Genomic DNA, 22,742 nt, shown 5'->3' on the forward strand with positions numbered 1-22,742 from the left:
AAATGACAACATGTAAGGGTGAGTCTCATCATAATTAACAAATGTTATAAGGTTATAAAGCAATAACACGTCATAGTTGCATCATTCACCCAATTGTTTCACAAACAGCTATTCAAAACAAGTTAACATACAATCAAACACATCATTCAACATTTACAACACTGGAATACATCCAATCATGTTATAAATTATGCACATGAATGGACTGACACTATGCATGTGGTACCAATCATCATCAAATGGGATAACCCATGACCGATCCAACATCGTCCAAGATACGGCCCTGCCAGCACATATTCCACACGATGGGAATCATGCCCTTCACTGATCCAACACACCCTTATGGATACAGTATCATCAATGAACATGAATGAATGCAACATATATAACATACTTCTACTATCATCATCATCATCAATCATCAACATCATCATCATCATTCAAGTATGTTCATATATATTAACATCATTCAATTACAATTCCATAATCATCATACACAAAACATACACGTATTTGCATCAATCATCATAGTCAACAAGAATAGCATACATGTATTTTCATCATTCTAAAAACCAATCAATCATCATCACGTAGATTATCCTACAAGGTTCGTTTAGCTCGAAACGACGTATCAAACGGACCAACGGTTAAAAAGTTATGCATCTTTGAACTTTTAAAAATATCTCAAAACACCAACAGCACGCGGCGCCATCACCCGTTCGCGGCGCGCACTGAGCGTCCCAGAATTCATTGGCTCTCTGCCAAGCTGTTCGCGGCACAAACATCCACACGCGGCGCGGAACGAGAAAAAGTTACGCCTTCGCGGCGCAAACACAGGTACGCGGCGCGACCTGAGCGTATCACAACTTCCTGGCATTCTGCCCACCTGTTCGCGGCGCCACCCTACGCACGCGGCGCATACCGGTAATTTCAGAAACCCAAACCTGCAGAAAACAGCACTCTATGCATTCCAAACACACCAAATTCATACCAGTACGAACATAGATACATAGATTGCCCGAAACAACACAAATTACGTCTCACAATGCATCAATTACGCATCAATTGAGACTATAACAACACAGACATCGTAGATTCACACATAGAGATCAAAACATCATACAATTTGACTCAATCCCTAAACCTATCATATGACTCAATCGACCTGAATTCCACATCTATTCAGTATTATCAACTCCTAACCCGATAATAGATGATAATCAGATAAGTCCCCCCTTACCTTAGACAATTTCTTGATTCTTGGTCTCTCCCTCTACCGTTCTCCTTCACGTTCCTCGTTCCTCAGACTTCTGTTCTTTCACGTTCTTTCTTTCTTCCCAATTCCAATTATTTTATGAAAAATAACAATAATAATATTAGTAAAGGGCCTTCTTATCTCACACCCCCCTTCTACTATTTCTCACATGGCCCAAATGCCATAAACCATTATTTATTTATTATTTTTTCACAAAATCCTTAATAATTCTAATTATTAATTCAATATTCTTGATTAAATTAATATTAAAATTATACGGGCGTTACATCTTCAACCTGCATAAGACAGAAAACACGCAAAGCATTCTGGCTTGAGTCAATGATTCCTCTATGGAGAAGTTGGTTTCCTGTAGGTAATCATTCATGCAGTAGTCGCCAACCAAAGATTTTCAGTTTCGATGGAACATAAGCTCCCCATATCCAGTTCAGCCCTTGTTTCCTGCCATCCTCCAAAACAACTTCACCTTGTTCTTGCATCATCAATGCATAACATGACTTGACCGTGAAAACTTTAGAAGAATCGAACGGCCAAATGATCACGTCCGCAACGGCAGCATTCAAATGAATATCCTGTAAAAGAACTTTCAATTCCTGTAACTCAATAGAAGCATCCAGACTGAGAACTTCTTCTGCCCGATTGACAATCCAGTACCAAACATCTTCGCACTAATACCCCATGTCAAAAACAGAATTGTCTTTAAACCAGATTTCCAGAAATAAGCTTGGAAACAACTCAGCAAGGACGGTCGAGCCCAGCCAACGTGATCTCCAAAAACTAGCCCATTTTCCATCACCCACCTTCACTGTTATTTTGTCCAAAATGCTATGATTTTTAGCTCCCATAAGCCTAATGTCCCGCCACCATAATGAGTCTTTTGTACGAACGTTATCGGCATCTCTATTCCACAAAGTTGACCTCAATTCGCCATATCTCAAATTCATACCTCCACACCAAATGGCATCCTCCTCTACCAACTACCAAGAGTCTCCAAATCCATTTATCTGAGTCGATACTATCGTCGATATTCTGTCACATATCCTTATAGGTTATGACATTGGTGTTGTTTGCTGTGTCTGTTGATGCATGTTAAGGTTCCTCGGTAATCTTCTTCTTACTCTCCACATCATTATTAAGTTTTGAAGAATTTTCTACCTATTACATGGTTCAATTATTAGCATTTTGTTGCCCTAAGAGACCGCCTTCTGCATGGACACATCCCAGGTCATTGTTCACCACTGACAGCTTTGATGTGATAGTTGAAGGCGTTGTAATGTCTTTAATTATCTTATTAAGTGTATACACATTTAATTGAAGTGATTATGAAATATGGCTGAGTTAATTGACAATTTAAAAAAAGTTAACGATTTGAAAAATATGCAAAAGCAAGTAAATATTACATAAAGAAATAAAAGTAAAAATTTTGTTATCATTAATATATTATAAAAAATACATTAAAAATTAATTTATATTTTAAATTAAAAGTACAATTGAAATATTATTTATATAATATATTTAAAAAAATTTAAACTATAGTAGTTATTAATAATAAATAATTTGGTTGAACAATATGTGTGCATAATAGCACATGAATGGGTGTCTAATAAATGTATGAGTGGTAAATTGCACCGATAGTAAAATATATAAAACTTAAAAGTAGTCTATGTAAAGGACGACTTTCGGGGAATATCGAGTTCGATTCCTGATAGAAATAATGCTTGGTCAGTGCATATGCCTATGTAACACGAGTCGGATTAGTCAATCTACTATGTAGGTCGGAACTGATGCGAAAGAAAAAATAAATAAAGGGAAATGCTAATCAGTGACATTCTTTAAATGATTAAAATGGTAATTTTTTTTAAAATGTATTTATTCAATGTATTGAAAATATGTTAAAATTTAAATAGTAACTTTTGTAAAAAAATTTTTACTTAGTATTTAAAGAATGTTTCGGGAATACTCTTTAGCAAAAGTAAATATTTTTATTTAAAGAGTAAATCGTTGATTTTTCTAGAAAATAAGACATGAGAATATAGAGATAAGAGTAGACTTAAAACATAAATATCATCCTTTACTACATTATACAAACAATTAGTTATAAAATAATTGAAGTTGTTGCACACTAAGTGACAAACCCCACTTGTGGTAGCTATTATATCAAACTATGAAACCACACTTGTGGTAGCTATTATCTCAAACTATGAATTTTAGTATTGAGAGTGTTATTTTTGTCGACATGCCAACTTTATTTATTCTTTCTTGTGGTTGAATTTCCCTTGTCGATTCTCTTGAATTATCGTAAAATTAAAAAGATAATTAATACTTTTAATCAGTTACTATAAAATAGATTTACTTATAATAATTTATAAATTAAAACATTCATTAATTTTTTGAGATTAAGACAGTATTTATCATCGTCTCTATGCACAAAACATTAAAAAAATAGTAATTGAACAACTGCATTTATTAAAAAAATAGTAAAATACCATTGCTGTATAATAAAAGTATTCGAATTGAGCTACCAAAAAAAAAAAAAAAGTATTCGAATTGAAAATTTCTTCTACAAGACAAAACGACAGTTCAAACAAAAATTCCTTTCGTTGTTTTCAAGTATAAACGCTCTTTCCTCTTTATTCCACTTTTAACCCTCAACGACGAATCCAAATTTCACTCTCTCTGCGTTTTCACTCTCTTCTCGATGAAATGAAATGGAACGTGCAAATGGAAGAAATAGAAGCAATTCTCGAGAAAATCTGGGACTTACACGACAAACTCAGCGACGCCATTCATTCAATTTCACGATCTCATTTTCTCACATCGGTGAAAACTATCACGAATTCCTCTCACGCTAAAAACGACGCGGTTGCCACCGAAACGACACGCGGCGGTTCCGGTTTTGTTTTTGTGAAGGATTTTCGGCCGCAGAGTGAAGACGGCGATGACGCTGTTCGTGAAGCGAAGAGTCTTAATGCTATAAGAACCGCGCTCGAGAATCTTGAAGACCAGCTCGAGTTTTTTCATGTGAGTTTGAGTTTTTTTAATTGATTTTTGAAATTTTTGGTTGTTTGAACGTTATTTTGATGGTGCAATTGGTTTTTAGGTCGTTTTGTTCGGGATTGTGTTCTAGGGTTTGGTTAATTGGTAATTAGGCGCGAAAGTGTTTATCTGTTTTTTTCAATAGAATGTTTGTTGTGGTTTAATAATTTGAAATTATGATGAAATTGAATGTTAATACGTCACTGTCGCAGTAACTGCTATTTTGACATTTTTTCTAAATAGGGCATTGCAGAATAATAGCCATCAATTCAAATTCTTCGACATTATAATTTATAACAGTTCTTTGACTACACTGGTTATAGTGTATATTGTTTTGTTTTCTTATCAAAACAAAATGTAGCGTTTGCTTTAAATTGTTTGTGAGTTTTGATTGGGAATATTCTGTTTGAGTATTATAATTGTACGTGTACTAGGCCAGTTTAGTTGCGTTGGACAATACTGGTATAGGAATATATGACCTCGAGGAGTGACTATATGGACTGGAGAAACGAAAGGAAGGATGGAATCGTGAAATGTGAAACATGTTAATGATATTATCTGTTTGATTAATTAGGTTACAGTTGAGTGTCGAACAGAAGAGAAATGTTAATAAGACATTTCTTGCGTTGTTTCAATGTGTGGTAAGTAAGTGATGCGTTGTTCTATAAGATAGTAATCCTTCTCAATGGTTCTGAAAGAAGTTTTTATCTTCTTCAAAGTGAATACCATTTTTTTAATTGAACTATACATTTTATTATAAGGAAATAGAGAAGTTTCTTCCTTCTAGTCTAAACTTTGTACTGGATTAGGTTTGCTTTTTAACTTCAGTTAAGATTCAACGGTATATTCAGTAACTTTATGAATTTGTGATAATCAAAATGCTTGCAATCTTCCCTGTTTTACAGATCATAGTACTATTAGTATATTGTTGATTTCGGCTTTAAAGAATGAATTTTAGGAAATAGAAAAAATTGGAAGATTGTCTGATAAGTGGCAGCTGTGATATTTCATGTGTTAAATGCGGCAGAAATATACCAATGTTGCAAAAACCAACATAATGCTCATTTTTTTACTGTAAACTATATACTAAAAATCTATGTCAAGTAGTAGCGTAAAACAACTAGACCAAGTTTAGTCAAGTAAGACTACTAATGCTACACAGCATCTAACAAATGTAATATTGCAACACTTACCATTAAAATGAAACTTACTATTCCTCTTAGCTTATTACAAATATACACCCCCAAAGAAAATAACCCAAACATATAATGTGTGCTTCATAACATAGCAGGAAGTGAAGCCATCTTTATTGGAAAGAGTACTAATGATATTCCCAATTAATTTTGTATGCATGATCAAGATTAGTTATATTATAAGCCATTGTTATTTGGTGAAATTAGCTCTTTTCACTTCTCATGTTTTCACTTGATATGCCCCTTGTTGGTGTATGACATACACAATAGACCATTAGTTTTTTAACTTAGGAGATGCAAAAGCTTTGAAAATTTTTCGGGAATATGAAAGCTGGATGGTGCTAGAAAATGATTCAAATAGCTGGTAACTTGTAGCAGTAAGGGAAGAAGAGAACACAGTCAGAGATGGAAGTTGATTGTAGCAAACCATCTAGAAAGAGAGCCAATCAGATCTAACTGCAGCCAAAATGCAAGTGAAATTGCAAATGAACACTAAGAAGTTTAAACCTCTAAGGCTTAAAGTAACTAAACCCGAACATTGAAATCATTTAAAGTTTTCTAGGTTGGAATCATTGATCCTCATTTTTTAAATCAAAGTCTTCTCCTTACCATTTCCAGTACTCTTAGAGCATAGATGGTCATCAACTGATGGCTGGTTCATGGAGATAGTCAGCTGGTCACCGGAACAAAAGACAAAGTGAGAAACTATAAAAGAAACCTCGGTCGTAAACCAAAGATAGTTCTAGTATGATTTTCTTATGAATCCCTAAAGTACCTCCAATAAAAGTCCTAGTGCCTACTATTGTCTGGCATTTCTGTTTGTATTCAACGGATGGTACTATCATGCCGCAATTTTCTCTCTTTAAGCCACAAGAGTGGCCACAATGGACTCCTGTGATAGTGAACTGCAACTCAATGGAGGGCATTGTATCCACTAGGGGCCATGCCGCGACAATGTTATTATTCCGCAATAGCGCAAAATTGGTAATCCTAATTATGCTGTGTACCTAGTACTCCTATTTATACTGATAATAGAAGTCAAGTACCGATGTAGTACAATTCCAGCTCATTGAGAATACTATTGATACAAGATTAGCATGTCAATAAGCAAAATATTCTTATACCCATTAATCCTTCTAATAAATAAAGTTTGACATCACTTGTATAACGTAAAGAACCCAATACTTTGACGGTCAGGATGAGATAGAACCTTCATATTCATAAAGAATAACCCAATTGTTGTTAAAGATAATGAATAGAAATACCGTTCCATGGAAAGGAAGGTTTGTATAACAGGGATAAGTATGATTTAATGAGTAAAATGTAAAGGTCTATTATTTGGTTTATGTGAAGAATAAGATATTTAATGCATAAAATGAGCCGACAATATTGTTTCTCCTTTAGTTTCTTCTGGAACATGAGAAGGTTTACTGATCAGTTAATTGCATGCTTGATTTCTTTACCATGAATTTTTTTGGGCCCCATCTTGTTTTTTATTTAATATGGTTTTGTTCTAAATTAGAATTTCATTCTGTTTCATATGTAGACCATTCAGACTCAGCAGCGTGTTGAAAGAGATGCTGCAATTGCTCGTCTGGAACAGAGTAGAATTGTTCTTGCAATGAGACTGTCGGAACACCGTGGTAAAAAATATAAAGTCATTGAAGAAGCTCTTGCTTTTGTTGGAGATGTACAGGATGCAAGCGGCCTTATATCACCTGAAGTTTTTGGACAACCAAAATGTACAGCTGAGAATTTTGTAGCTGATAAAGGGAAGAAATCTAATATCATCATTAGTGCTTTTGTCTCGAGTTTCAATTTTGTGAAGAAATCTTTCGGGTTGGATCATATGGGTGGAATAGTGGGCAATGCTGCTTTGGTTGCCGTTAGTATGATTGCTATGCTTCATTTACATCAGGTAACTAACCATGGACATCCATTTAGGGAAGAAAATAGAAATCATGGCAACAGAACTATGAGAAGAGCAACTCAATTGGATTCTTCTTCTGGTGCCCATTCCAGTAATCTGGATGTATTGTTGGCTAGAGGTTAGGATTTAACCTCAATCCTTGTGGTGGAATGCTGAGGGTTATGCCTCTAGCGATGTGTTTGTTTTCTTTCTTTTTTTTTTCTTTACTTTTTTCTTTTGTCTGTGCTCTTGGTCCTTTGTTTTTTCGGGGTTTCAATGGAGGGCTGAAACCTGGTCTAGGGGAGGAGAGAATATGCTAAAATGGAGGCATACCTACTCTAGAGAGTTTTTCCTGAAGTGAGTTGGTATAGTTTGATATATGGTTTTTTGTTGGGACTGAAAGTTTGCGCTAGTTGCGTATTAGTTGATCTGATGATGTGTGAGAAATATAGGTTGTGTTTGCGAATTCCCACTTGTGGTTCTGATGCAGATGCTTATACTTAGCTGGATAGTGTCATCTGTGATAGGCTCCTATATCTTTTTTGTGGGCTTTAGTTTACAAAGTAAGTATGCCTTCTACTTTGATTTTTCTTGTAAGTTTTGGTTCCCACTTGGTAGAATTAGAATCTTTTGTGAGAATTCTGTTGCAATGAAAGAACTATTTGGTGTCAATTTTCAAGAAATTGGTTATGCAGTACTGTATTGGTAGTTAGTTGTCACCTTTGTTTCCCTCTTTAATCTAACAAATGGTTACCGAAGATTCATACATTACATCAAACCTATTATTTTATAGTGATTTTATAATATTCATAAAAAATATAGTTTATAATTTGTCTATCAAAAAACTGATTCAAATTAAATTGCATAAAATTATATTGGATTTTTTAATCAATCATTCAAAAAAGAATTGAATTGCAAATAATTTTATCTATTAATTGAATGTATTTTTATCTCAAAACTAATATATAACATAGAGTCTTAGAATTGAGAGATGCACTTGGGACATAGAGTCTTAGAATTGAATTCTTCAATTTTATTTTTGGAATAAATTTTGGAATTCAGAGTTCAATATTTTGGAGGGAACATTCACTAGTTCATACTATATTACTTCTGTAGCATGGGCTTTAATTATAAATACTAAAAAAAAGGGAAATTCTTAGAATCCTATGGAATTTTAAAAATTTCCTCAGTTTTTAAAAACACATCTTTGGATACACTTCATAAACATATAAATTAGACATTTAAATTAGACATTATTGTATTTTCATGAGATATGGTAGTAATGCATAGGATAGGAGTGGGGGTTCTAGTGACAAGTAGCAGATTTCTTTTGGAGAACATTAAAACGGTATTTTGAAAAAAAAGAACATTAAATCAGTTTGTAGCATCAGTAAATAAACTTCCAAAATATGTAAAATGAATTAGTAGAAGGGAAGGTGGAACAGTAACACCTTCGTTGGAATTCTAAAAGAGCATAGTAGTTACAGATAAAGTGATTACCCAATTGAGAACAATATCAAAAGTGCAATAGCCCAACGGAAGGAATGTCGGCATATTTTCAAGTTCATTTTGCTTTTAGAATTTGTGTCTGCCCTTTTTGTTATTTACATGTAAAAGGCAAAAGCTAACCCTAACAAAATAAAAACACATAATTAGCTTTAGTCATACTCACCTAACTCTAAGCACTTCTTTTGACTTCTCATTGGATGCATGTCTCACGTATCATTAGATTTTTGTAACGAGCTTAAACATTTAGAAATGATTCTTAGACAAATAGACACATTCTACCTTATTGTACTTGTTCTCTATTATTATTATTCTGCCTTTTGTTAACTGATGTTTATATGTTCTTCACTAATAATCGCCTAATGCTAATGACAATATTTCTAGCTCCATTTTCTACTATGCATGTGATGGATAGTTTCAACATTATGACACTTTATGGTAATTAAGTACCTTTTCTAATAGTAATGATTTCAAGATGTTAAGTACTGCTAAAAAGAGGCTTTCAAGCTTGAAAAATAAGAGTTTTAGCTTGAATCATTATTCATATGTTTATTAATGACTCTCCTTTTGATTAAACATAGTCCAACCCTTCTCAACTGATTTGTGAGTCATAATGTTGATCTCATTTATCGTATAAGATTTGTGCATTAAACTAATTTTTGTAAAAAATATAGATATACAAATTTTTGTAATTTTTTTGTAAGATTCATTTTTGTAAAATTTTTGAGACTAGATATACAAATTTTTAGCATGCCAAAAATTAAAAGAAAACATGTAAAGAATAGGGTTGGTCCTGTACACGTGCAAGGAGATCCACAATATAAGGTTTCAAAATTAAATGCCTCAATTTTGAGAATTTAATCTGCTACCCCTATTTTATACATGTCACCCTCTTAAATAGGGCGTTTTTATCAAATTATTCTTGTAAAATACCGGATTTTTTTAAATTTTCGATACCGTACCAAAAATTTCATATAAATACCAGAAATTTTGTTGATTTTATCAATTTTATCGTGCTTGATGCTACATATCAGAAAATTAAAATTTCTGATACCACATTTTTTAAATTTACGGTATGTGGAGAAGTTAAAATTGATACCAGAAATTTAAAATTTTCAGTACATGAAAAATTGAAACCATCATAGGAATAGTGTATAAGAGTGCACATCACCACCACATGTATGCAAATTTCCGATTGATGTGTAAAATTTTCCGGTATAAGAGTGCACATCACCAATATTATCGGAAATTTGAAATTTCCGGTATATGAAAAATACCGTAAATTTGAAATTTCCGGTAATATTGGAACTTAATTTTTTAAATTGCACCAGAAATTTTGAAAATTCCGGTAAATGGATACCGGAATTTTGTAAAAAAACAAAGAATTTTCGGTATCGATCAAAAAGAGGTACTAAAAATTTACTATTTGATAATTTTGGCAACAGTGATTTTTTTTCAGAAAAAGATATATTTTTTAAGTAAATAGTATTATAGGCACTTTGGAAATAACATAAAATAGGGGTGACAAGTATAAAAAAGAGGGTGACAAGTTAATTTCTCTTAATTCTTTTGTTGAGTTTTATTAAAATAGGTAATATTTAGTATGTAGTCTAATGATTATTGTAAATTTTAATGTGTAGAAAATATTGTACAATTAATTTTTATTAAATAATAGATGAAGCAGTGAGATCTGTAAGTGTAATTAGGGGATGTCAATATGTATTTTAATAGTGGATTTCCACGGATATTTGTCTTGTTTGAGGTCTTAAAGAAAGAGAATTTTCATCCACGATAACACAGAAGCGAAAATAAAGTTTTCTTGAAGGCACTTCGAACACTGGGACAGCAAACATATCTCTATCACGCTTAAAATATCTTAATACTACTAATTAATATACAATTTTAAAATTATATGTAAGTTTATTTGTCATTTTTTATATTTATTTTATAAAAAAAGTTTAAAAATCGATATATGAGGTAAGAGAAAAATTTATATGATTATTTTAATTTTTTTTAAGTTTAAAATTTTGGTGGTCATTACTCATGAACTTGGATTAGATATCATCAAAACAATAGTTTTAAGATAGAAAGTTAGTTTCATAATTTTTTGTGATTAGTTTTTGAATTTTTTTCCTAGTAATTTGATTAAAAATAATAATTTTTTAATATTTAAAGATTTATGCGTGAACTATGGGATTTGAAATTCGCAAGGATGATAATAGAGGACAAAATTCTCCAATGACGGGGATGAGAAATAGATTTGAGAGCGAGGATCAGGATGACCATTTTTCTCCTGTCTCTGCCCCGATCCATTGTCGTCTGTAGGTGTGATGGAGCGAACTTCTGATATAATGGAGTAGAATGGACTAGTAAGGTTAGTACTTCAACACTTAAGTCGGTGAATGAATGAGAAATTGTTTTAGTGTGAAAAAAGTAGAATACTTGGATCTCGGCGCATACAGAACTTTATATAAGGAGGACTGAAACCACTTGAACATACGTTTTACATTAATTGTCGTTTGATTAGATCCAACAATAAAAAGTTGACATAAGATCCAAATGATGTGCTCGGTGCTTGAATGAGATAGTACATGTTTTTCACATCATTCTTTATAGTACATTTATCAATTTTGATCACTGAATCTTGTGAGCGGTTCAAGAAGATCAGTATATCTATTTTTGTTTAGATTTTGTTTATAATTGTATTTGAGAATTATTTATCAAAAAATTATTTTTTAAATATACTTTTGAAGACAAAATTTACTAACTACAAATTTAAATTTTAAAAAGAAATGTCATTGAAATCCTGTTTCTTTTACTAACAATTTAACTTAATTTTTTTTAAAAGAATCTAAAGTTATATGATAAACTATTTAAATTATCATATACAAAAGAATTCAAAATACATATAATATATTGTTCAAATAAACAATTTATTTGTAGATTATTACAAAAGTTCTTATTAAAATACATATTTATATAGCTTACTTTTATCATAAAAGATAATTTTTTTTATATATTTTATAAATTATTTTAAAATTATTACAAAAAGTTTTAAAAATTAATTGAAAATATTTTATAAAAAAATATCATAAATTTTTTATAAGTTCTTAATAGTGTCCCCAAAACTTATATGAGTAAATAAACTCAAATAAATCATGATGGAAACATATATTTATTAAAATTTACAATATTTAACACTACTATTAATAATATAAAATTATTATTTATATTTATATAAATAGACTTAATAGATACTAATATTTTCACTATAAATTATAATCAATTCAAATTCAAACTCCATTTAAAAGAAATATTTATATTTAATGTGTGAAACATATAATACATTCAAATTCAAATTCTAACTAGTGTTTGACATGTTGGATATAAAATTTTCTTTAATAAATGATGGAGGAATCTATGTAAAACAAGATAATAAAATCTTTCTTTAATAAAAAAAGAGAAAAAGTTTGATTTAACCTTGGTCTCACATTTATTACATTAGATACCCATACCATACAGAAGTATCTAACCTATTCCCTACAAAATCTAGTGAATGAAATGAAAAGATCTCAACTAAATTAATAAAGCACCAAATAATAAAAACCCTTGACACCATAAATAAAATCACACACATTACATTGCAATGAATCTTGACACTCACTCTCACACTCTCTCTTCACTCACTCTTTGGCAATCCATGCTGTTGCCAACACCATCACCCTCCCTACCTTGTCTCCTGTCGGTAATAAGAGCAAGCAATTTGTGTCACTCTCTTCCTCATGGGACCCTTGTTAATTCTGAACAAAAACACATGACATTCATTAATGTTATCATCAACCCCACCATGCCACGTGTTTCCTTCTTACCATGATGACACACTCTCATTTCCTTGCCACGTAGATCACTTTTCTTTCAAATTATCACACTGCCACCATACACATTTCACGTGCCTCCTCACTTCCCTTTCTCCTTTCAATTTTTTCCACTTTTTTTTATCAAAGTGAAAAAGGAAGAAAAATTCCACTTGCATGTGACACCTATTTTTTTTATTTACGGAAGTGTTAGTTTTGTGGGACCGTTAAGATTATGTTGAAGTAGCACGGATTCCGTACAGAGTGACACGTGGCTAATTGTGTTCCCCTAATCTTGATTTGAGTTAAAACAAGTTTGCACAAATCGTGCATTAGTAGGTGGAGACAGCATTAATTATGTCGGATCAAGAAAGGTTCTGGTGGGGTCCAGTGATTTAGCAAAGGTATACTATGGACGGTTGAGATTTTGTTGAATGTTGCGCTGGCAACAACTTAGATGGACCAAAGAAGTAGTTATGGGTGGCCCAATACAGAGAGGCCAGCTAATGGGCTTGACTTGACTACTATTACAAAAGTGTATATGACTTTATCTAAGTTATTTCCATGGTGAAAACATGTTTTTTTTCATAGATTTGTGGTTGTTCTTAGAATGTAGTGTCAATCATATTTGAGAGTGTTAAGTGTTACTGTAAGAGAAGAAAGACATGGAATTGAGAGAAAATATGAGAGTGTTGAATGTTAAGTGTTAGTGTAGGAGATGAATTAGGTGGAATGGAAAGATCATTAGTGAATAGAAAGTGGTGATTGAATTAAATGATTTAGATAAGGTTGTTCAATCGGACAGTGGGTGTGGATATTGAATTTCCTTTTAGTTAACTCAATTGGTATGTTATAGTCATAATCAAATGAATGTAAGTGGTTAATTTTACAGTTCATCAATGTCAATAATATTTATTTATAAGGATATGCTAACGAGTGTCCGGTTACGCATTTTTAATAAACGCATTTTTAATAAACGAAATATTTTATATTCAATGCATTGAATATGCAAAAATTCTTTAGAAAAATTAATTATTTATATTTTCAATGCATTGAATAGGTAAAAAAAAATTATCTTTTTCACTTTATTAAATAATACTCAACTTACATTTTTAATCTCTTAATCAAGGTTCAGAGCACTCGTTAGCATTACCCTTATTTATATAAGTAAAAAAAAATTAAAATGATTGAATTGTTATTACACATAATATTTATACTTAACCATTATAATAGATTAGTTACTTGAATAACAAGTCAACTAATTCTAATTTGCAAAGTTAGTTGTATATTTAACCAACTTTTGACTATTAAAGTTAGTCATAAAGATCCATGATTTTATGTTTGAGTTTAGAGTTTAAATCATATTAATTATTTATAATAGAATGTATTTTATATGTTTAATTGAAAATAATAAACTTTAAAATATCTAATATATTATTAAATATGATTTCATTGTAAAAACATTTGCTAAATATAATGATGTTGTTATTAAAATGTTTATACTTAAACTATGAAATGTAACAACCTAATAAAGAGTATATTTTTTATTATATCTCAAAGTTAATTGTATAAATATTTGGAGGTATATTCTATTGTGGAAAAGAAAATTAATGGTAAATTGGTGAATTTTGTCGTGGAAGTTCTCTAATAAATGGGTGGAGGTCTCCAATAATAGACGAAGAAGAGAGATGTGTATATGCAAGATTAGCACTCTAACACATAAGTCAGTGAAAATAGAGGTGAGAGACTTACAAGTATTTAATGAATTATACCTTGGTGTGATGAGAAGTCACATTTATATATGAATGACAATTAGAACCGCCAAAGGTGAATGCAACATTCTATGCGGGGGACGGTTGGATAAATTTAATGCTTGAAATGCGTGCATTGTTTGTCTTATGTGCTTGGCTCCCTAATGAGGGAACACATGTTTGTCAATTTGGGTTATCAAAACCATGTATTGGGCCAATCATATTGGGTTGTTTGTCCAATATGGGTCAAATACATGCTACATATATGAAGCTCGGATTTTTCTCGTGGAATTATTGAGACTGGTCTCTAGCGGGTTCCATCTTGAAGTTACGTGACCGTTGGAAGGGTTCTCCGGGTTAGGGACGAGACTGATGAGTGGGAGTTGGGGGGTTGGGAACATGCACATTAAATTCTTGTCTCGTCACCGAAATGCCACTTTGAGGAAGGACTTCATGTGGGCATATGCATCTAGGGTAGGAATGTGATGCCCTTGGAGTGCTTAAATGTACTTGAGTGTCGTTATGGAACCGAAGTTAAATCTAGGGCGTTGATGGTCTCCTTTGATATTCCTTTGATTCTTGACTGTGGGTCTTGTTGCTCCTAGTTTCCTATAAATTGAAGGATTGGAATCAGTTGCTCCTTTTGTTTCCATTTCTCTATAGTGCCATATGTTCTTCATCTTTGTTGGGATCTTCATAACCCAATGATATTTTTGCATTACCTGATCTTTGCCCTAATTTGCAGGGCATTTCCTAGATATTTGGTGATTCCGCTTCTCAATGTTTTAAAACAAACACATTTTCCAAGTATCATTTCCTTCCTTTATGATTTCAGTTGCTTCTATTTGTTTCTAAGATATGGCTAATATGAAACCCAAACATTGCCTTCATAGGATTTCTCAATGATGATGATATAAGTGGCGCATCCCCTTGAGCTGAAGTGATAACATATTAATTTAAGAAATTTCTCCTTTAGAAGTAAGATACTCCTCAATGGAATTCGTAGAAACTAGTGAGTCTTTAGATGATATGATGGGTCCTAATATGAAAAGTTTTGAGGTGGATGTGACCTGACAAGGAAAACCACTCCCTTCAGGATTGACACTAAGAAGAGAGGTCATAGTTTCGTCTTCCTGAACTCCTCATGCCAAACCAAGACATTGTAAATACCTACACGGACAATTGAAGCCTCAAGTTTATAGAAAAGCCTTCAAACACCTCAACGGTCGTGAACCTAATGACAATAAGATTATGTGATGGATAGAATCACAATGATGCTCAAGTATTCATAATCGTAATTTTTTGTCTTTTGACAATAAGGTTAAAATGGAATGACAAGCGTAACGGGATCTTATGCTCCCCGCTGATGCAGACTAGTTCTCTTAAGTGGAACAAGATATTCTAGGAACAATGCTTGTTTTCAGTTAGGCACACCAAATAGAGAACACCAACCAGGATGTAGGTTCCTCTTATGACCGGGAGGTCCTACACATTGATCCTAGCAAGAGATTGTATATGGGTTAAACAGACTTCCAACATAGTTAAGGTTTGTAGCACCCTTGGCTTTTGTGTTTGAATCCTTGTAAATTAGGAGTTTACACAAATGTAAATCATGAATCACACCTTGAAAAGCAACCCATAATTTTTTGTTTTTTTAAGTTTGTTTGTTTTGTTGGAATTTAAGTGTGATTGACTAAGTCTCACGTTAACTAGAAATGAAAAAAATTGAAATATAAGAGAAATGAGTCATACTTCTATTGTCTTAAGGTTTTAGGTGGATATGTGGTATCAAAGTCTCTTAAATCCTGAATGTTTAAGTCCATTGGCATTTATAATACTTTACGGTTTCCCTAACAAGAGGTATCCGAATCATGGTTAGGCGACAAAGACTCATACACCCATTGCCTTTGTTGAGAATATAACAAGTGTGAGTGTGGGGAAATAGTCCTACCTTGAATAGGAATGTGGTAACTTCAGCATTTATAAGTTAGAGAAACCACTCACCTATCACCTTAAGGTTTTAAGTGGACAAGTGGTGTGTCACCCACAAATGTGTACTATTTATAGGAAACTTCCACAAAGTAAGAATGCTCCTCGCTCGACCGCGGTACAAGTGTGAGGGGCAGCATTGTGGACTCACACTTGAGGGGGAGTGTTAGAATAATAAAGCAAGTGTGAGTAAGTGGGAAAATATTCTCACATTGAATAGGAATGTGGTGGCTTGAATATTTATATGTGAGAAAACCCACTCGCCTAAAAGTAAGAATGCTCCCACTCACCTAAAAGTAAAAATATTCCTCGCTCGATTCTCCCTCGATTGTTGCGCTAATCGCCTTAAGATTTTTTGTAGATATATTTGTGGTGACAAGGTCTCTTAGATCCTGAATTTTTAGCTCATTGACACTTTCGACGCTCTTCAGACTCCCTAACAAGTGTCATCATAACATGGTTAGACTCGGTGGGAGATCGAAAGTAGAATCCTAATATGAATCAAGACTAGTGATGTAGATGACTCACACTTGTGAAAGAAATTGTGCGATTCAAACAAGTGACTAAATTTCACATCGATTAGAAATAGAGGAAATATTAAGTATATAAGAAAAATGACTCATACTGCTATTACTTTAAGATTTTTGATAGACATTTGATGTTAAGATCTCTTATAAATTTAGTATGTTTGAGTCCATTAACATTCTCGTGTTCCCCGGCCTCCCCAACAATTTTGATTCAATTACTTTTGTTTTCTTTTCTTTAATTTTTTTAATTTTAATTGAATATAATGTAAAATGGATGTTCATGGATAGGATTACATTGCAAAATATATAGATTTTATAAAAATAGAAAGAAAATTGCAAAATTATAAATAAATAAGACTGCAAAACACTGATCGGTTAAAACACAACAAAACTAAAATTGTACATAAGCATTGAACTATTATCTAGAGTTTTTTTAATTAATTATTAATTTATCAGCTTTGCTATTTTTACACCATTTTCTTATATCAATATTTTTACTGTATATACTGTTCACTATATTTTTACGATTAATAATATTTTTTAATAAAAAATATTTATTTTTAAATTTTATTTTATAATACAAATATAAAATTGTATCATTAACCAACTTCACAACTGCATTAACCATAAAAATATAAGTTATTAACTAATTATTTTTCTTATGCTTCATTAACCACTTCATTAACCAATAAAATATATATTATTAATCATATTTTGGTACTAAATTATAAATATATTAACTAACATTTATACTCCATTAATCAACTTTATTTTACTATTTAATTTTTTTTTTATGTTTGAGAACCCATTAACCAAGTTATATAAACTATATTAATCAATTCTATAAATATGATTAACCAATATTTGTACCGTATATATTAATTTTTATGTCAAAATATATATTAACCAAACTTAGAACAGTATTAACCAAATTTTAATATTTAGTTTTAGAAAAAAAATATTAAAAGTAAGAAAAATGAAAATACTATTCATGTATTTTGTGAATAGTGTTTTCGGTGGTCTAAGTGTAACATTTAGTGTATGAATAATATTTTTTTATATATCTATTAAAAAATAAAAAAACCAACATAACCCAAAAAATTAAATATGTGAAAAATTAAATACTGTGTTATTGATGTTGAATCGTGTAAATGAAACAAGAAACCTAGGACTACTATATTGATGTTCAAAATGTTAATTGATTTGACCTCACTTGCTGATCTTCTCCTTTTTGCACGTAAATTATAAAAGAATGTTCTATAATATTATATGATCATCTCAATTATCCTTAAATTAGCTCATATACAATCTAGCTAGTTGAAAACACAATTATGATATCAGTTGATTTTTAGAGAATATACAAATTAATGTTTTCTGAGATTCAGGTGAAATCTGTATTTGTATTCATTTACCCTTTTAAAACATACAATCTTGCTTACAAATTACGACATAATAATTCAATGGACCAGTTTATCCCATATTCTACTTTTTGATTTCATTACGCTCCTACCATGCGTTACATCTCTCTTTACCAACATGCAAAATATATATATATATATATATATATATATATATATATATATATATATATATAATTAAAGTGATGTGGAGTAATAGGCAAGCAATGATTTCTATGCACACGGTCACATGAGAAAAGAGTATAGTACTATTCTATTATATCCCTTGACTAGTGACCACAAATTTCCTTTTTGTTTTCTATTATTATTACTAGTTAAGTTATGTGTATATGTTATAAAATGGTAAAAAAAAAAATATCACATGTCAAATTTAAACTGCTTGAATTTGATCTTTCATCTCTCACTTCACTATGGTTCATATTTTATATATTTTACATTATTTTATAAAAAAAATTAAAATTAGACTTTATAAAAAGTAGAGTTGTGAGTTTTTAGAGAAATTGTAGAGAAAGTATAAAGAAGAAATTATTTTAAAACTTTAAAACTATTTTTTAACATTAAAATAAGTTTAAGAATTTTTTTTTCTTCCAATTTTCACTGTATTTGAATGTAACATGAGCATGGAAAAAATATGATCATGGTTTTTTATTTCTCCTTCTTAAACAATATAATTGCAGAAGACGCATAAAACAAATATAATTTCATTACAACTTTCTACCTTGCACAAAATAAAAAATACATAAGAAGTTAAGAGCCTAAAACTCAACAAACTAGCACAAATGAAATTTTTCAACCAACCCCGTACCCTTTTTACGTACTATCGAATTGATCATTTTGTCCTCGTGTTTCCGTAGATGCATTTTCGGAAGTATTTTTTTAACGTTGGTATGTTCCGTAGATGTAACTACGGAAGTCTTCTGCATGTGCATCTACGGAATCAGCCCAGACCCAATAAACTAGAACAGAGGCATTTCTAACCATAAAAGACATTACATTGATTCATTGATTAATTGATATTACAACGAAATTTCAAACAGAAAATAAGAAAACTAATAGATCTAAGAAATTACAACTGTTAAAATAATGTCGTCTAATCCATGCATCATTTGAAAGCAATCCATGTCGAATTTCACTTCAACCCACCAACGTTCCGTTTTTCCGGTCGCAAACGAGGTACTTGTTCTAAGCCTTTGAATCCTTTTGATTTCTTCTCCGGGTCTGTACTCCCCCTCTAAAAAAGACATGATAGTCCTCTTGAGCTGGTTGAAGGAATGAATATTCCAAAACTTCACCGGCACGGGTGGTTTGACGGGAGAGAAAATGACATGCCCATCCCTCATGCGGTATTCGGGTTCAGGATCAGGACGCTTCATTGATGTTCGGTGACATCCATCTGACCTAATGCGAGACATTTTTGTGTTTGTGTTTAGGGTTTGTTCTTGTGTGTAATGCAAACCTAGAAACCCCAAATTTATAGAAGCCTTTGGAGAATATGGACCACACAATATCTATCATAAAACCTTCCGTAGATATATCCACAGAAGGGTCATACATAACACCTTTCCGTAGATGCATCTACGGTAAAGACCAATAATTTTTATTGTAAACAAAAGTTTCCCTGCTATTTTTTTGGGAGAACAGAAAGCAGTAGCAGCAGAATTTAGGATACAAACACACATAGGAACAGAACACACAAACACACAAACACAAAAAAGGATTATATTGCAATGTTATATAGTGCATATATTAAATTTTGAAACTAGATAAATACATGAAAAGAGTTGTCGCCGGCTAAATCTATTGGTGGTTCCAATTTTGACTTTTCCGCATTTGAGATTTTATCAATATTCTTCAATCTTTCGAATTCATGCATCCTATCAAAAAATACATTCGTCACGTCTCGGCAAGTTCGGTATGATGAAGATTCCATTCTGGTGACGTAGGTGGTATGGGGCATCCCGGTTTCAAGTGAACTTGTACAAAATGACGCAATTTAGCGAGTCATCCAACACACATAATACGATCAATTGGATTTGTAGGAGGTGCGGTGCGGAGCGGAAAAAAGGTTTTCGAAAAACCATAATGCGTCAAGTCAATGCATACCATGTCATATGCGCATGCAATAAGATGTCCCATTTCCGGTTATCTCATCCAATGCGAAACCAGTGCGTAGGTCGCAGTCATCAAAGTGGGGTCGCGGTCCGTAACAATCTCCTTAGGCATGTCGACTTATTTTTTCAAAAGTGAGCGATACACCTCCAAGGCCCACCTAAAATTACCCTCTTTTTCACACTCCAAAAAAGAAAAACCAACGGCAAATGTCTTCTCGGTGGATGTAATACCGACCATCTCGAATAATGATCTTGTAGGTAGAATCGAGAAGGAGCACTGTCGAGAAAGTGTTAAATAACTTTATGGAATCCGGATGAGTCCAAAAAATATCTCGGACCGTAACCTTGTCATCGCAATATCTGTACCGCACCACGTATTTGTTATCATCCAACATTTTCAACAAATGTTGCATCTCGCTCCTATCTCCACTACTCGCCTTTTTATTGCGGTATCGTTGATTATACAGTTGCCTTGTATTTGAAATGTTGTCGGGTTCCTTTCTTTTCAATGTGGCAAGTATATTTTTTGGTTGAACAAAATTCAAGGACATGTCTTTAATAGATGCCTTCTCAACCGAATTGAGCCGACATGCCACCAGAAGTATTTATATTGTCAAACAAGGAATGATATCTTAGTGGTGAAAAACAAAAAGGTGTAACGACTATTTCGCTAGTTGGTGTTGGGTTCTAAGAAACTCACCATTGGAGCAATAGAGCATTTAGCAGTAACAATGAAGACGTGTAATGGCTTTGTATGTGTTGCAGTAACAATAAAGTCCCACATTGAAATTGCATAAACAAATTGAAGTGTTTATAAGCTTCTCTTACACCATTGTTTTCAAATCATTAAGTATTGGCCTGCTCTTGAAATATAATTGGGCTTAGGCACTAATGAAATATTTTAATAATTATTTCATAAATTAATTTACATAAAAAATTAAATATAACTATTAAAAACATTTAATTAAAATTAAAATTATTAAAAATATTTATTTATTAAAAACAAAAACAAAAATAATTTAAGAAAAATCAAAGTGAATTTTAAAAAAAAATTGAATAATCCATGTGGATTAAAAAAATTAAAAAATAAAATAAATACCACGTGGGCTATTTCTCGGAAAAAATTAGAGAATCTTTGAAGACATATGGCACTTGGGGGATTATTAACGGAATCTAAATCTAAAAAAGATAAGGGAGATTAAAAAAAACTTTACCAGGTACTAAAAAAAATCTCGCTAATATTACAGAGGGATTTTATATATTTGACCCTAAAATATATATAGGGTTTTGTATATTTTACAATATCGATTCAACATTTATTATTATTTATTATTATTATTATATTTTTATTCATTAAATTTTATTTTTTCAACTACTCTATTAAAACATTTTAATAAATAATATTAAATTTATTATTGAAATTAACATATATAATTTTTTTAACAGAATGATTTTATGCAGAATCTCCAAAGAATTGAATCTGATGCAAATGAGTGGAAGGCTTGTTCAGTTCAGCATGTGCAAAAAGTGAAAAGAAGTATTATGGCTCGTCTCCAAGGTATCCAAAGAGGCATTCAAGATAAGCATAATATTTCTGGCCTGTTGAAGTTAGAGAAAAAGCTGCAGGGGGAGCTCAAAATAATCTTGCGACAAGAAGAACTCATGTGGTTCCAGCGATCTAGAGCTCAATGGTTAGTTGATGGTTATAGGAACCCAAAATATTACTATTTGAAGACAGTGGCCAGGAGGAGAAGTAACAAAATTCTAATGATTAAAGATGACATTGGCTTGTGAATAGAGGATAGTGAAAAGATCAAAGACTTGGTAAATGATTACTACAAAAAGTTGTTCACTATAGGGAATAACTGGAATAGTTGGAAGCAAACTAATATCTCTTATCCTAGCATGTTAGAGGATGATATTGTAAAATTGAATGCTAAGGTGTGCAAGGAGGAAGTCAAGAAAGCGGTTTTTGACATGAAACCGTGGAAGGCTCCTGGTCCAGACGGTTTTTCTGCGGGATTTTATCAAAAATCTTGGGAGATTGTTGGTGATAGTGTGTGTGAATTTGTGAGTAAAATGTGGGAGAACCCGAGTGAGATTGGGCTTGTGAACAAAACCGATATTTGTCTTATCCCTAAAATAGAGAATTCGAGTCTGGTGTCTCAATTTCGA

General features: G+C 32.0%; 1 protein-coding gene across 1 annotated transcript; it reads left to right on the forward strand.

Annotated features, from left to right (window-relative positions):
- Positions 1-3,844: 3,844 nt before the first annotated feature.
- Positions 3,845-8,130, forward strand: LOC131596042 (plastid division protein PDV1-like). The gene is made up of 2 exons (XM_058868598.1): positions 3,845-4,294; positions 7,049-8,130. Exons 1-2 carry the CDS (start codon positions 3,977-3,979, stop codon positions 7,553-7,555), a joined length of 825 nt encoding a protein of 274 aa, XP_058724581.1. The 5' UTR covers positions 3,845-3,976; the 3' UTR covers positions 7,556-8,130.
- Positions 8,131-22,742: the final 14,612 nt, after the last annotated feature.

The sequence above is a fragment of the Vicia villosa genome, linkage group LG4 (assembly GCF_029867415.1).
Source record: "Vicia villosa cultivar HV-30 ecotype Madison, WI linkage group LG4, Vvil1.0, whole genome shotgun sequence".
NCBI classification, from domain to species: Eukaryota; Viridiplantae; Streptophyta; class Magnoliopsida; order Fabales; family Fabaceae; genus Vicia; species Vicia villosa.

Excerpts from the sequence above, each read along its gene's own strand:
- LOC131596042 (XM_058868598.1), top strand. The coding sequence starts at position 3,977 with ATGAAATGGAACGTGCAAATGGAAGAAATAGAAGCAATTCTCGAGAAA. Across the intron at positions 4,295-7,048 it reads ACCAGCTCGAGTTTTTTCAT|ACCATTCAGACTCAGCAGCG; the intron begins GTGAGTTTGAGT and ends TTTCATATGTAG.